The sequence below is a fragment of the Sus scrofa genome, chromosome 12, assembly GCF_054392235.1.
Source record: "Sus scrofa isolate SSC_HxYL_T2T_F1_AM1 chromosome 12, Sscrofa_HxYL_maternal_Yorkshire_Landrace_v2.0, whole genome shotgun sequence".
Taxonomy (NCBI): Eukaryota; Metazoa; Chordata; class Mammalia; order Artiodactyla; family Suidae; genus Sus; species Sus scrofa.
The window spans coordinates 16,120,243-16,135,002 of NC_139394.1; the positions used below are offsets into that span (position 1 = coordinate 16,120,243).

General features: G+C 56.5%; 1 protein-coding gene and 1 long non-coding RNA gene across 2 annotated transcripts in view; one reads left to right on the top strand and one right to left on the bottom strand.

Annotated features, from left to right (window-relative positions):
* LOC146398066 (uncharacterized) overlaps positions 1–14,760 on the top strand; it is a 1,038,644-nt gene that overhangs the window by 489,312 nt on the left and 534,572 nt on the right. The gene's annotated exons all lie outside the window — the stretch shown is intronic.
* Positions 761–14,760, bottom strand: part of MRC2 (mannose receptor C-type 2) — a 59,958-nt gene continuing 45,958 nt past the window's right edge. Inside the window, exons 13-30 of the mRNA XM_084984088.1 lie at positions 14,280–14,422; positions 13,045–13,147; positions 12,675–12,813; positions 12,524–12,562; positions 12,125–12,285; positions 11,971–12,038; positions 10,887–10,987; positions 10,585–10,721; positions 5,949–6,063; positions 5,645–5,808; positions 5,374–5,482; positions 4,369–4,607; positions 4,081–4,249; positions 3,837–3,986; positions 3,442–3,561; positions 3,068–3,247; positions 2,199–2,225; positions 761–2,092 (exon numbers count right to left, since the gene is read on the bottom strand). Of these exons, the coding sequence (XP_084840214.1) occupies positions 1,869–2,092; positions 2,199–2,225; positions 3,068–3,247; positions 3,442–3,561; positions 3,837–3,986; positions 4,081–4,249; positions 4,369–4,607; positions 5,374–5,482; positions 5,645–5,808; positions 5,949–6,063; positions 10,585–10,721; positions 10,887–10,987; positions 11,971–12,038; positions 12,125–12,285; positions 12,524–12,562; positions 12,675–12,813; positions 13,045–13,147; positions 14,280–14,422 (2,388 nt within the window). The 3' untranslated portion in view covers positions 761–1,868. The remainder of the gene's footprint in view (positions 2,093–2,198; positions 2,226–3,067; positions 3,248–3,441; positions 3,562–3,836; positions 3,987–4,080; positions 4,250–4,368; positions 4,608–5,373; positions 5,483–5,644; positions 5,809–5,948; positions 6,064–10,584; positions 10,722–10,886; positions 10,988–11,970; positions 12,039–12,124; positions 12,286–12,523; positions 12,563–12,674; positions 12,814–13,044; positions 13,148–14,279; positions 14,423–14,760) is intronic.

Sequence of the window (14,760 nt, forward strand, 5' to 3'; positions counted from 1 at the left end):
GCCCCACCCTCCATCCACCTCCCTCGGGTTCCAATGGCACCGCCTCTGCTGAGACCTTCCCCAACCAACCAAGCCAGTCCCCTCTCCCTCCACCTGCTTTAGGACCATCCTTGGCTGGCAGGAGCTTCTCTTTGTTCCAGAAGCTCAAACGTCCTGAATGCATGAGCAGATGCCTGGAGGTGGGTGGGAGGGCCTGGGTGGGACCCATTCCCCCGCCTCTGGGCGCTTTCCAGTTTCTGAGCCCTCGCTTCCCAGACACAAACAGGCTCTCACCTCACAGCTCAAGTGCAGGTCTGACGACAGCCTTGGATGCATGGTGATGGGAGACCACCACCCAGGGCTGGCCTGGGCACCTTAAATGCCTCCCTGGGAGGCGGAGCCCAGAAACAGCAGTAACAGCTGGCGTTTATGGGGCAATTACTGCCTGAGCACGAAGGCGCTGGGCTACCTGAGTCGCACAGGTGATCTCACTGACACTCAAACACCCCTAAAGGAACCCCAGGGGTGGCCCGAACTCCCATTCTGCACACCCAACAGTGGGCTGAGCTGCCGGAGCTCGCACAGCCGTCTGTGGCTCCTGACCTCTCCTCCACACGCCTGTCCCCAGGAACAGAGAGAAGGGGGAGGTCCCGGAAGAAGTGACTGGAGAGTGTCACCAGGGGGCCCAAGATAGAGGCAAAATGAGCCCCCAAAACAACCTTTATCTCTGAAGCGATATGAGGGACAAGGCTCATGACAGGACAAAGCAGGAACCCTTCTCTCTCAAGCCTCTTAAAGGTGTTTTATTTGTTTGCTTTTCTTTTTTCTTTTTTTAAACAATAATGGCACATTAAAAAAAATTAAGAACTACAAAAAAGGACCACGTCTTGGAATCTGTGTTCACATCGTCCTGCGCCGCGGCCCCAGGACTGGTGATTCCTGCTGGGATTCCGGCCTGGGTGGGGTGGGCTCCCCTGCATCCGGGGCCAGGGCGCTGTCCCCCTGGGCCCCACTAGAGGGCGGCACCTGGAACAGTCCCCTGGGGTCCCCCTTCTGAGGCCCCCAGGGCCCTGGCAACGCCCTCCTCTCTCTCCAAACCAGAGCCAGGAGCTGGAAACGTTAGGGAACTTATTTTGGTCCCCACAGGGGACTCTCTAGGGACAGAGCCCTCCCCCGACCGGCAGGAGACAACACCCCCGCCCAGGCCGGTCACCCCCAGGAGGTCAGGGTGTCTCTCCCCAGTCTTGTCTCCAGCCCAGCTGACCACGCCACAGAGATGCCCAGGTTCTCAGGCCCCGCCCGGGCCCCTCCTGCCACACTCCCCGGCCACCCCAGCAGGCACAGGAGTGACAAATGCTTGGCCCTCTCAGCTGACTCCCACCAAGAGCAAGAGGGGTCCCCAAACCCCAGGGCCCTGGCTCAGAAGGAGGGGCTGGGTGAGAAGGGGGGTTAGAGGTGGGGTGGGGGTTCAGAGCTGAGGCTGCCAGGGAAGAAGAGAAGCGACAGAGGCTGGCTAAGGGTTTGGGGGGGCCCTCCTCAGACTCAGCAGTGAGAAGGGGGCTCTGGGGTACAGGACACAGGCCTGGGTGCGGGGGGGTAGGGAGAGAAAGAGGCAGAAAGAGGCTGGCGTCCTGCCTCTGGTTACCATGGGGCACAGGCCGGGTGACAAGACCGTAGGCCCCCCAAAGGGAAACAGCGCGCTGCACTCAGCCAGGTCTCAGCCCAGCCCTTGTGCGAGAGAGGGACCCCACCAGCCCAGGCCCTGCCAGCCCCGGCTCCCAACAGCAGCTCCCAAGGGCACCCTTCCCTAGGCCAACGGGACTGCAGCTGGTGGGGGGCCCGGCGGACCAGCTCCTCCTGCCCCGGCCCTGCCCACGCCGCCCTTGGCTCTACTCCTGCTGCTCGTTCATCTCCATGTCGGACACCAGGATGTTCTTCTCGGTGGCCTCGCCGGGCCCGGAGGAGCTGCGGCTATAGCGGGCGCCCTCGAAGGCCCCGCGCTCGACGCTCTGCCGCCGCCGGTAGAGGATCAGGGCCGCGGTGAGCAGGGCCAGGAGCAGCAGCACCGCCATCAGCACCACCACCAGGGCCGCCGGGTTTTCCGGGAGGGCCGCTGCCGCGAGAAGGGCCGCAGGTCAGAAGACCCGCTACAGCCCCCTGCGGCCCCGAGGGATGGGAAACGGGCGGGGAAGGCTCGTCTCAGCCCTGCCTGGACTCACCTGAGGGGGAGAAGCTGCTCTCCTCAGCTGCGGGGGAGGAGGGACCAGTTAATAACAGCCAGTTAATAACAGTCATAGCAATAACAGCAATAAGCAAACCTATCAGACCATCTTCTGCCGCGCCAGACACGTTATTTGCGCATTTCATCATTTTGGAGCTACGGTCATCAGCCCCATCTTACACATGACGAAACTGGGACCGCAGTTTGAGGGACTTACCTGTTAGGCCTTGAGGCCCCTTCAAGGAGCGTGAACTCAAAGCCTCTAGACGGGCCCTCGTCGTCACCCCACCCATCCCCCTGCAATGCCCTTGCTCCCACCTCGAGAACCAGGCCTGCTCCTTCCTACCTGCTACTAGGAAGGGTGTGTGGCCCACTCCTCACTCCACCCCATAGGGGCCTCATACGCCCCAACCAGCAAGCGAGTGTATCGTAAGACGCAGTGTCGGCTCGCCCGGGTTATCAGAGAGTCATCCGCGGCACCTGCGGCGTCTCTCGCCAACTCTCCCCTTAAACTCTTCTTTCCCTGTGCGGTCAGCTCCCCCTGACCGTCAGGACGTTGTCCCACTGAGCTTGCAATGTCCATCTCCTAACTCAAGAAACTCTTCTTTCTCTTCACCTCATCATGCTGGAAAATTCTTTTCAAACCCAAGGTCACCGAGTCGGTGAATGGTTTGCCTGGGCTTGAACCCCATCCCTGCCCCTCGCCGCTACAAAATGACGGGTCTGCCGTCCAGTTGGGAAATTTGCAGGAAGGGCCAGTCCTTTGCACAGACCACTTTATCCCAGGGGAGCGTCCTGGTGGCCCCAGCCCAGCTCCAGGTGCACCGGGGCGGGGGAGGCTGAGGGGCGGGCCTTGCGGGCGCTCACCTCGAGGGAGCTTGCAGACCACGCCCATGGTGATGTTGGTGCAGGCGCCCGGGCGCCACAGCCCGCTGCTGCTCTGGATCCAGTAGCAGCTGTTGTGGCTCAGCATGCTGGGGCCCAGGCCGGGGGGCCCCCAGTTGGAGTAGTTCACAGCCGTGTTGTCCTGCCAGACCAGGGTGCCTCCTATGGGAAAGAAGGCACTGACAGAGGGGGTGTTGGGGGGGGGTTCTAAGTGGAACAGGTGGAGAGAGCAGGCTTGTTCTAGAACCAACTCCCACCTCCCACGAGTCCTCACTCCCTCACCCTTCACCCGGTGGAGGGCCTCTCCCCGACAGCCTGGGGCCTTCCCCTCCAGATCCTATGCACAGGGTACCCACCTTTGGGATTGAAGTTCATGCCCAGCCAGGCGCCCCGACTCTGGCCCTCAGAGCTCTGCAGATGCTCCCAGACAAACACATTCTCCATCTCATCCAGGATGGACAGGACCGCCCCACCCGCTGGACACAAAGGAGGCCAGGTCAGGGCAGACATGTCTCCCCAAGAGAGGTCCCAGCCCCCTTCCCTGGCAGCCTGAGCAGAGGACCGGGTGCAGTCATGCATGTCGCAGAGGGGGACCATGTTTATAACAGTCTCTGTGTTTTGGAACGGAAGGGGGCGCTTATGTGTGAGTGCTGCCTACAGATAGCGTGCAGCATGGGGACTGCATTTAGGGGGTCTCTGAGGGTCCAGGTCAGGGGTCCCCACGTGTGGGCTCTAGCCGGTCCCAGCCCACCTCTCTGGCAGCGCTGCAGCGCCTCCTTGTGGCCCAGCAGCAGCTCCATGTGGAAGGAGTAGCAGTGCTCCCGGAAGGGAATCCACGCCGAGTCCGCCAGCCCCTGCGGACAGCTGCCGTGGTAGCTTATTCTTCGGGGAGGAGGGGGCCCTGTGGGGGTGCAGGATCGAGGAAGTGGTCCCGGGTCCTCCCAGGGTCGGCCTACCCCCTGCCCACCCCTTGGCCCCGGTGGGTGGCCGCTCACCCCCGTTAACGCCACACATAGCGCCCTGCAGCTTGGTGTCACAGCTGGTGGTGCGCCAGGTCCCATCCACATCCACGTAGGCGCAGCCCCCCAGGTGCTGGGGCTCCCCGTCCTGCCAGCTCACGTAGCCCAGCGGCTCCTCGGAGACCCAGGAGTACCGCCGGGAGCCCTGGGCACAGGGGGCCATCAGGCTGGGAGGGAGGGGGCCAGCGGGGGCGGGCAGGTAAGGCACGGGGGGAGGAGGAGACAGGGAGGGAAGCCAGGCGAGGGCCCGGCCGGGGTGCCCACCTCCTCACTGGCCAGCCCGATCCAGAGTGGCGTGCGCAGCCCTCGGGCGGCCTGCGTGAGGAAGGCCTGGGTGTAGGGGTCGGGCACGTGGGCCAGGCTGGCGTTGCGGCTCTCACACAGCAGGAGGGCGTCGTGCCAGCGCAGCGGCTTCTGCAGCAGCCGGAAGGTGCCGTTGAGGTAGGAGAGCTCGGCGCCCGGGGCAGGGGGCAACGCTGCTGGGGACGGGCTCAGGGAGGGGTCTACAGGGAAGGGGGCAGGGTTCAGGCCGGGCTCTGCCTCCCTCACCCCATCCCCAGGCATGAAGCCTGGGGAAGCGCTGGACATCAGGGACCAGCTCTCCTCTGGGCATAATGCTTGGCCCAGACACACATCAGCCACTGTTGTTATTAACACATTCCTTGTTTGTTTGTTTTGCCATTTCTTGGGCTGCTCCCTCGACATATGGAGGTTCCCAGGCTAGGGGGTTGAATCTGAGCTGTAGCCGCCGGCCTGCACCACAGCCACAGCAACTTGGGCTGTGTCTGCGACCTACACCACAGCTCACAGCAACGCCGGATCCTTAACCCACTGAGCAAGGCCAGGGATCGAACCCGCAACCTCATCATTCCTAGTCAGATTTGTTAACCACTGAGCCACGACGGGAACTCCTAACAACACCTTATGGCTAATAAATGGATGAGCAAGACCAGGAACCCAGGGCAGAGGGACCCACGCACAGAGGGACAGAAGGCTCAGCCGCAGCAGCTCAGGGCCCCTGACACCACGCGTCTAGCTCTCCCTGGTCAGCCCTCCAAACCCCAAACCTTCCTCCCGAGACCCCCTGGTGCTCACTGCCTTCCCCCCATTGGCACCTTGCCTTTCTGCCCATCTGCTTCCCAAGCAGACTAAACCCTGGGGGTGGTCCCAGGGACCCCTTGAGGTCAAGGGCCAGGTTTCACTTCTGCAGGCATGGCCCACAGCATCCAGCCCAGCACTGGGGATTCCAGGTTCCCTGGTGACACATACCAGTGCCCTTCTGGCAGATGAAGCCATGTGTCTCCTCCATGCAGCTCCGATCGTCCCAGCGGCCAGTGAAGTGAGCTGAGGGGCTGTGCAGGACCACGGCACAGCTGGTCTGGGGGGAAGGAGCTGCTCAGGGGAGCCCTAGCAGCTGCCCTGCCTGGTGCCGCTGCCCCCCAAAGGCTGTGCTCCAAGCAAAAATGTTGGAAGAGGGGGTCCTGGGAGCGGCAGGCCTGGGCGGGGGCGGGGACAGGGGAGAGAGCGGGGATGGCCTCACCGGTATGTTGCCACTGGGAGCAGGGCTAGGGCCAGAGGGCTCCCCAGGGGCCCAGTTGGCGTACAGCAGAGGCTCCTGCTCCACCCACTGGAAGTCCCTCTGAGAGGCATGGAGGCCAATCCAAAGGTCAAAGGTCACATTGGGCAGGCTGGCTGTGATGTACGCTGCAGTTCCCCAGAAGAGAGAGTTATGAGGCAGACCCCTGCCACTCCACTCCAGCCATTTGGGCGGGGGGGCGCGCGGGGGGCGGGGGGGACGGGACTGTGTCAGAGGGTAGTGGGGCCTCGGCATGGCTTGGCCCTACCTTGCTCTAAGGGGTTTGCAATGGTGACCAGTTGGGCCTCTTGCTGTTCACAGGCGAACTGCGCCTCTGACCACTTCACCCGGTCCTGGGGGTCCTGGCCCTGGATTCGGAAACACTGTGGGGCGGAGGGGGAGGCGTGACGTCCAGCTCCACCTCCCTGTCCCACACACCCAGAAACTCCACTGCGGACCCCTCAGCCGCAGGCCCTGGGGAGGCTTGGGGGCTGTGAGAGAAAAACAGCAGAACCAGGACATCTGGGAATCCTTGATCCAGGCTCTAGCACCCTCTCAGCCTGGCAGGGCAGAGTCACGTACACTTGCCCACGTTCTGGGGAATTTTTAAGTGAAAAGATTTCTTGGGGCCACCAAGGGCTCTACTACCTTTGGCAGGAGTGCCTGGGCCAACACGTGGGGACAAGATCTTTCTGGCTCTCAGTGAAACACTTTCCTGAGTGTTGTCTAAAACCTAGTGTTTTTCCCTTTGAACTTAATATTCATCTCTAGAATTTTTTTTATTTTATTTTTGTCTTTTTAGGGCTGCACCTGCAGCATATGGAGGTTCCCAGGCTGGGGTCAAATCAGAGCTGTAGCCGCCGGCCTACACCACAGCCACAGCAATGTGGGATCTGAGCCGAGTCTGTGACCTACACCCCAGCTCACGGCAATGCCGGATCCTTAACCCACTGAGTGAGGCCAGGGATCGAACCTGCATCTTCGTGGATACCAGTCAAGTTGGTTACCACTGAGCTATGATGGAACCTCCCTCATCTCTAGGATACTTTAATCTTATTTTTGAATGATCTTATTAGGCAGCGGCTTCTAAAGCCATAACTTCACATTTCTCTTTCTCCACCTTTATCACGTTCAGAAGGTTAAAGGAACTCCGTGTGGGAAATCTTTTATCAGGTGAAGACTCTTTATTTGGAAACGAAAGACGTCTCTGCTCCCAGGCGGGGTGACGGGAGAAAAGGATGGGAGGGGCTTTGGGGTCACAAAGAGGGGTGGGGAGGAGCTGGACTTCACCTTTCTGGCCTCAACTTTTCTATAAAATGGAAATAAAAACACTTGTCTCTTGGGGTCATTCTCAGAATTAAGGAGAATGCATGACAGAGTTGGTGCTTCATAAGGGGAGCTCTTACTATTACTGATTACATCCGGCTGATTCCAATGTCAGACTTGGGGTAGAAAATTCTAAACTCAGAAAGCAAGCAAAAGTTTTCGTGGAGGTTTGTCACAAAGCCCATGCATTTTATTTCACAGAAGCAATTCAGAGCCACTCTGAGGCCTTCTTTAAATAACTAGTAAAATCAGTCATAAAATTGGAAGCAGCAGGAGTTCCCATTGTGGTGCAGCGGAAACCAATCCAACCAGTATTCATGAGGATGCAGGTTCGATTCCTGCCCTCGCTCACTGGGTTGGGGATCCAGCATTGCTGTGAGCTGCGGTGTAGGTTGCAGACGTGGCTCAGATCCCGAGTTGCTGTGGCTGTGGTGTAGGCTGGCAGTTGTAGTTCCAATTTGACCCCAGCCTGGGAACCTCCATATGCCGTGGGTGGAGCCCTAAAAAGCAAAAAAAAAAAATTGGAAGCATCAAGTTCATATCAGAAGTAGCAAGTAGCAGCAGCTAAAAGGAGGAAGCGGTCAGTTCACTCCAGCGAAGGCCCGGGGCCTTCCTACCACATGCAGGTGTATTAAGAGTCAGTCCGGGAGTTCCCGTCGTGGCTCAGTGGTTAACGAATCCAATTAGGAACCCTGAGGTTGCAGATTCGATCTCTGGCCTTACTCAGTGGGTTAAGGATCCGGTGTTGCCGTGAGCTGTGGTGTAGGTTGCAGACTCGGCTTGGATCCCATGTTGCTGTGGCTCTGGCATAGGCTGGTGGCTACAGCTCCAATTGGACCCCTAGCCTGGGAACCTCCATATGCCGCGGGAGCGGCCCTAGAAAAGGCAAAAAAAAAAAAAAAAAAAAAAAAAGTCAGTCCGGTGCCAGTGGACCTGCCCTCCAGGAGCTTAAATCTAGCGGGAGAGGCAGACGTGTACATGTGTTACCTACATCCTATGCTACGGTGCTTCAAGGGAGGGCACAGAATGTGTAGATCGAGATGTCCCAGGGCAGGCTTGAAAGGGGAAAGAGCCTCGCATCCGTCTAAGTCTTCCGACGGAATTATTGGTATCATTACACGGATGCATTAAGAAAGGGATCGATTACATGCATAAATATATTTTGCTTTATATTTGGTAGAAGAAGCCATGAGAATAAGTTTTTGGAAAAACCTAATGACATGAAGAAATAAGCGCTCCAAATAGAACCCTGTGAAAGAAATGCTGGCTACAAAGTTGTGTTCTTTAGAGGATCTCAACTGTGTGCAAAAAGTCAGGAAATGAGGTAGCAAATATTGGTAGTGGTTATCTCTGGAGAGTTTGGACAAGTTTTTTTTTTTTTTTCCAAAAAAAGTGTTAATAATATACGTCTTACTTTCTTTTTTTTTAAGGCAAAAAAAGGTATAATATTTGCTGGTCTATTCTGGAGACAGAGCTGCATGACACTAAGGGCTGGCTGCACTCGAATGTCTGACAAAGATTTATGGATGATGTGATCGAGTGTTAATTAACCTAATACTCGCGATCGGACTAAGAGGTCTTACAACGTCCTGCAAAGAACGCATGGGTGGAAGCTCATGCTAATGATGCGGGCGCAAACCACAGGGAGGAGCGCCCTTCTCCTGCTGGGATAAGCTCTTTCAGCCACCAGGTAAAAGCACTGAAGGTCTAGGGAGTCGCTGGCGTGGCTCAGTGGTAACGAACCCGACAAGTATCCATGAGGATGCGAGTGTGATCCCTGGCCTCACTCAGTGATATAAGGATCCGGTGTTGCCGTGAGCTGTGATGTAGGCCAGCAGCCACAGCTTCGATTCAACCCCGAGCCTGGGAACTTCCACATGCTGCGAGTGTGGCCCTAAAAAGCCAAAAAACAGAAACAGTGAAGGTCTAATCAGGTCTGATGAATCAGCCCCTTGGGTCAGAAAAGTAACCACTTTTGGAAAAGAAACTCACTCTAGAGGGAATGTTTTAAGAACATGTTTAGAAGCACATCCATTCTGATTAATTTTATTGCCCCAAACTTTCCTAGCTGCACACTCAGCTAGGAATTTTTTAAATGGGAGGAGAATTTTTTAAATGCTGTTTTAAAAAAAATCTTCCTGGAGTTCCCGTTGTGGTGCTGCAAAAAAATCTGACTAGGAACCATGAGGTTGCAGGCTCGATCCCTGGCCTTGCTCAGTGGGTTAAGGATCTGGCATTGCCATGAGCTGTGGTATAGGTCGCAGACGAGGCTCGGATCCCGAGTTGCTGTGGCTGTGGTGTAGGCCGGAGGCTACAGCTCCGAGTAGAACCCCAGCCTGGGAACATCCATATGCCACCGCTGCAGCCCTAAAAAGCCAAAAAAAAAGAGTAAAATAAAAAATTAAAAAATCTTCCAGACTTCTTTTTAAACCCTCATGATCAGGTCTTCTGACTAGTGTATAAGGCAGATTAGTTTAAAATGAAGAAATGTACAAGCCAATTTTTAAACAAAAACCTTTGTTTAATTGGTAGAAGGACTGAAACATGAAGAAAATGACAGCTGGGGCCTATGATGGATGAACTTTTCCCATTTCGATCTATTTGTCTTTGTGAGGCAACCTTTTAAGCTACAACAACCATTAAACACATATTTTAAAATAATGTGAACTTCAAACAAGCCCTGTGAAGTCTGAATCACAAAGTGCCTGACCAAGATATTTTAAAATAATGAAGTATATGCAATCACTTCGTGCTTTTATCAAAATTATGTGAAAAGTAATAATTATTATAATTATTATAATTCCTAATATAATAGATAATATGATGGATTTTGAGTGAAACCCAAAATGTTTTCATACCACTAAAAGGAAAATTTTGGAAACTTAAAAATGCCATTTTAGAAGTTCCCGTCATGGCTCAATGGTTAACGAACCTGACAAGGATCCATGAGGATATGGGTTTGATCCCTGGCCTCCTCAGTGGGTTAAGGATCCGGCATTGCCTTGAACTGTGGTGTAGGTTGCAGATGCAACTCGGATGCAGTGTTGCTGTGGCTGTGGTGTAGGCCAGCAGCTACAACTCCAACTGGACCCCTAGCCTGGGAACCTTCATATGCCGCAGGCGGCCCTAAAAAGCCAAAAAAAAGCTATTTTTAAAATCTTTAGCTCATGCTTTATATTGTTTTGTTCTTGTGTATATTTTACTATATGTGCATTACGCATATCAGTATGGAAGTAAACACACATATTTACTTCCATACACATGTATAATACACACACACATACTTTGTATATTCAATATTTTAATAGGAAACACTCTCAAGATGTTTGGTGACCAGGGACCTAGGAAACTCACCAAACTGTACAGACAATGTTGTTAACCTGGTGAATTAGAATGTATTACTACACTGACTTAGTTTCCAAGGAGTCTAGCCCCGGCACTGGGGTCGTGCAGGAGAGAGGGTGGTGGGTACAAGCAAGAGGCCATGACTTTGATGTGGCCAAAGAAACAGGACTCCTGAGGCTCAGCCTTCCCGTGTTCACATCCTCTCCCCCGGGTGCCCCCTCCCCACCACCTACCTTGTTGAGGAACTGGCTCCAGCCAGAGGGGCAGCCCCCTGTGGGTGGTGGGTCTGGGGGCTGCTGATCTCCCGTGCTGTTGCTGCGCTTGCAGATGTAGGGCAAGGCTGTCAGGCACCTCTGGTCCCCCCAATTTGCTGCAGAAAGAGAAGAGCAGTCACCCCAAGTGCAGGGGTAGGGCTGGAGCTCAGGTCCCAGTGTCCAGCTCTGAACCCAAGTCCTCTGTGGCCGCTGGATCACAGGGACAGGCCCTCCCCTCCCCGCCCTCCATCAGCCTTCTCTTCTCTTCACCAAGCCCTCACCTTGGCTGGCCGTCATGTACACGCACTTCTTGTCCTTGCCGATGGGCCGAGGCTTGCCGGGTGCCCAGGAGATGAAGTTTATAACGGAACCATCTATCCACCTGCAACAGTGACTCCAGCACTGGCGCCAGGCTCAACACCCCCCCACACCCTGTATGCAGCAATCAGGGGGCAGGGAACCAGGGCCCAAGTCCAGGGGCTCAGTGGTCGAGGGCTGAGGAGTGGGGCTACTGAGCTCAGGGCAGCTGGAACCTAAGGACCCAGTGCCTCCAAGTAAGGCCCTGCCCTCCTGGGCATTCATTTCTCTATCTAGCAAAGAAGTCCAAGTATCCCAGAGCAGGGGTTCAAGGGCAACGCTGTGCTCACACACCCATGTGCTCCTGGCTCTTCCATGCCTCGTGCATGGGAGGTGGGCTCTGAATACCAAGAGCCCGCTCTGGACCATCACAGGTTCTTGCCCATGTCCTCTGGGGACCTTATTCTTGAGGGAACACAGCATATGAGTTGCCATTATTTAGTGCCTGATAATGTGCTGATTGCCTGCTAAGGGTTCACATCCTTCTTTCTTTCTTTTTCTTTCGTTTTTTTTAAATCTTTTTAGGGCCACACTCATGACCTATGGAAGTTCCCCAGGCTAGGGGTTGAATTGGAGGGGCAGCTGCAGGCCTGCACCACAGCCACAGTGACATGGGATCCAAGCTGCATCTGTGACCGATGGTGCAGCTTGCAGCAATGCTGGATCCTTAACCTGCTGAGCAAGGCCAGGGATCAAACCTGCATCCTCAGAGAGACAGTGTCAGGTTCTTAACCCACTGAGCCACAACGGGAACTCCCACATCCTTATTTCTAATCCTGACAACAATCCTACCAGGGAGGCCTGTGGTTTCATTTTGAGGTGAGAAAACCAAAGTCCAGAACAGGTTAAGTCACTTGCTCAAGGCCACACAGCCTTCAAGGGGCAGACCTGGATTCAAACCCAAATCTGCCTCGGTGTGCTAGGCAGTCATCCCATCTCCAGCCTGGGTGGAGACTAGCCATCCACGCGAGCGCCCCTCCCACACCTGCTGCCCGCTAGAGCTCCCACCTGAAGCGGCCATCGTTCTCTGAGGTGTGCAGGCCGATCCACCAGTGCTGCTCCTGGCCCCGAGAGAACTGGGGAAGCGGGAGAGACAGGTGAGGGGTGGCAGGGCCTTTCCCTGGCTCCTGGGCCTGCCCTCCCTGCTCGCTCACGTGCCCACCTTCTGCAGGTTGTGCCCCAGGAAGTCTAGCTCCGCCTGGCTGTGCACAGAAGCCAGCTCCGCCTGGAACCACGTGCAGATGCGCTGCGCCTGAACCCACGTGGACTGGTGCTCGAAGAACTGGTACTCCGCCTCCTGGAAACGCAGCCATTCCATTCGTCCTACGAGGGCAGCACGGGCGTGGGAGGGGAGGCCGGGCAGGGACTACCTGCCTGCCCCACCCCGCGGAGGACGAGGCAGGTCCAGGGCAAAGCCAGGCCTGCTAGGCCTGAGAGCCCACCCGACCTGTGCCAGGACAGTGCTCCATCCGCTTCCCCTCAATCCCCTTCGTTCTGTCTTGGCCGAGCCCCATCCCCTCTCCGGGCTGCCATGGGGAATGGGATGGGCAGGAAGCCTCACCTTGCGGGCTGACGTCGTCCGGCTCTCGAACGTCCGCACCTACGGGACAACAGAAACAAAGAAGCTCCAGGAAAAAGAGAGCCTCTCCGGGACCTCCCGGCCCGGCCCCCCTTTGCCCCATGCCTGTTCCGCCAGCGCCACCCCACTCAACCTCGAGGAATCTTGCAGATCCAGTCCAGCTGCGTCTCGCACTGCATGGCCACCCACTGCAGGGAGGCCAGGTCGAGCACTGCACAGCCTCGGATGTCGTCGTCGTCGTGCCAGCTCCGATCGAAGTTGTGATAAGAGAACTGATGAGGTCGGAGCGGGAGAGGCGTCTCAGGGCCCAGGCGCAGGCTGCCCCCGTACCCCAAACAGACCAACCAGAGGCCTGTGGTAGCAGGGACCGGCCCGCCGCCTGCTGGCTCTGGGCAGAGACCCTACCTCCACTAAACCTCTCAAACCTGGAAGGGCTGCACCAGATCCAAGCCACGCCCACCCAGGGCCCGCCCACCTGCCCCGCCTCCTCCAGGCCCCCTCACCCCAAGGCCATCGCTCCAGCGCCAGCTCTGTCCAGCTCCGGGGTCTCGATGGTTCAGGCCAATCCAGAACCAGTGCTGCTCGTGGATCTCGGGCTCTGATTCACTTCAGCACAACCCGGGGGTGAAGACAGAAGACATGGGAAGTGAGAGGAGGAGGGCCCCTTGCAGCTGTGACCCAGGCACTCCCAAGGGCCGGCGGGGGGGGGGGGGGGGGACCTCTCCATCTGGGCTTCACACACACCAGGCAAAACACTGCTGGAGCCACCCTTAAAACGTTCTCTCCCCAGAGAGAACTGGGCTCTCGGACCAGACTCCCTGCTCATAGAGGGTGGGTGGCCTGGCTCCCTTCCCTGGCTTCCCTTTAGGTGGGGTTTGCCCTGCCAGCAAGACTGCAGGCTCTTACATAAGGAAGCTGATGGGGATGGTACTTAGACCTGGGACCACGGAATCAGACACTCCTGGATTTCAGTCCCGGATCACCCATGGACCAGTTCTTCGACCTTGAGCAAAAAACCCAGCCTCTCTATCAGCCTCAAGGGATAAGGTCTGCTTTGTAGGGTTGATGAGACTTTTGAACATGGATTAAATGTTTAGTGCAGGACCTGGTACATGGTGAGAAGTGATCGACATGAGCCAGTATAATCGCAGGTCAAATAATGTAATGGTGCCGTTTTTTTCTGGGAGGAGATATCCCTGGAATTAAGATCTTGGGTAGCCTGTGTCCTTTTGGATTTGCCTCAAGGTTAAGGGATTACAGGGCTGTGTCACAGGATGCCGGAGGAAGCCACAGGACAGAGATGGGGTTCTGGAGGGACCTCATGGGCAAACGCTTACTTTTGCAGCCTATCTCTTCCCGTCGTCTCTCAGGAAAAGCTGTCTCCTGAGAAACATGGGTTATTATGGGATGGTGCAGGTTTGGGGGTGGGGGGTGCTCCCTTGGATTAGCCTGTAGGAGATTCTGCCCTGGAACGGCGAGGGTGGTTATTCGTGTAGAAGTTTGTGAGTCTGAGGGATGCTGCTGGCTCTGGTGAGCAACACAGGGTCTCCAACTCCAGGGAGACCAAGGTTACTTGAGGGGGGGTAGGATGGTCCTGGCACCAGTAGCTGACACACAGGTCATTCCAAGCCCTAGGACAGACCTCCCTAGGGCTGTTTTCAGCCACCCCCTGCCCCATGTCCAACAAAACAAAAAGCCCCACAAACATGCATGTGGGCCATCGCCACAGGCTCGGTACCCAAAGATCTTGTTGAGCATGTTGGCCACAAAGTGCTCCTCCTCGTAGCTGGCCAGGCTCAGCAGCTGGGCCCCCAACTCCCGGCAGGCCCCCTGGGCCTGGACCCAGCTCTTCTTGTCCTGCAGCCGCTCTGAGCTGAACACCTGCAGGGGCAGAGTCCAGTGATGCCAGCTGTCCCCAGTGCACCACCTCCCCACGGGACACCTGCTCTCCCAAGACATGCGTGGGGAGGGGGGCTCGGGCCTCTATGGGCAGGAGGTGGAGGCCAGCGAAGACGGTCCTGCTCATCGGAGAGGGAGCCCCACAGAAGGGAAACCGGCCCAGTCACCTCCAGAGAGCACCCCCTGCCTGGTCCCCCTGGGCAGGACCAGTGGGGGGAGCTGGGCTCTTACCCCCACAGAGCCACAATTTGCTGTGGCCAGGTCCTTTCACGTTCCTGGACGTCTGCTTTTTGTGTAATAAAAGAACATGGACTACATCA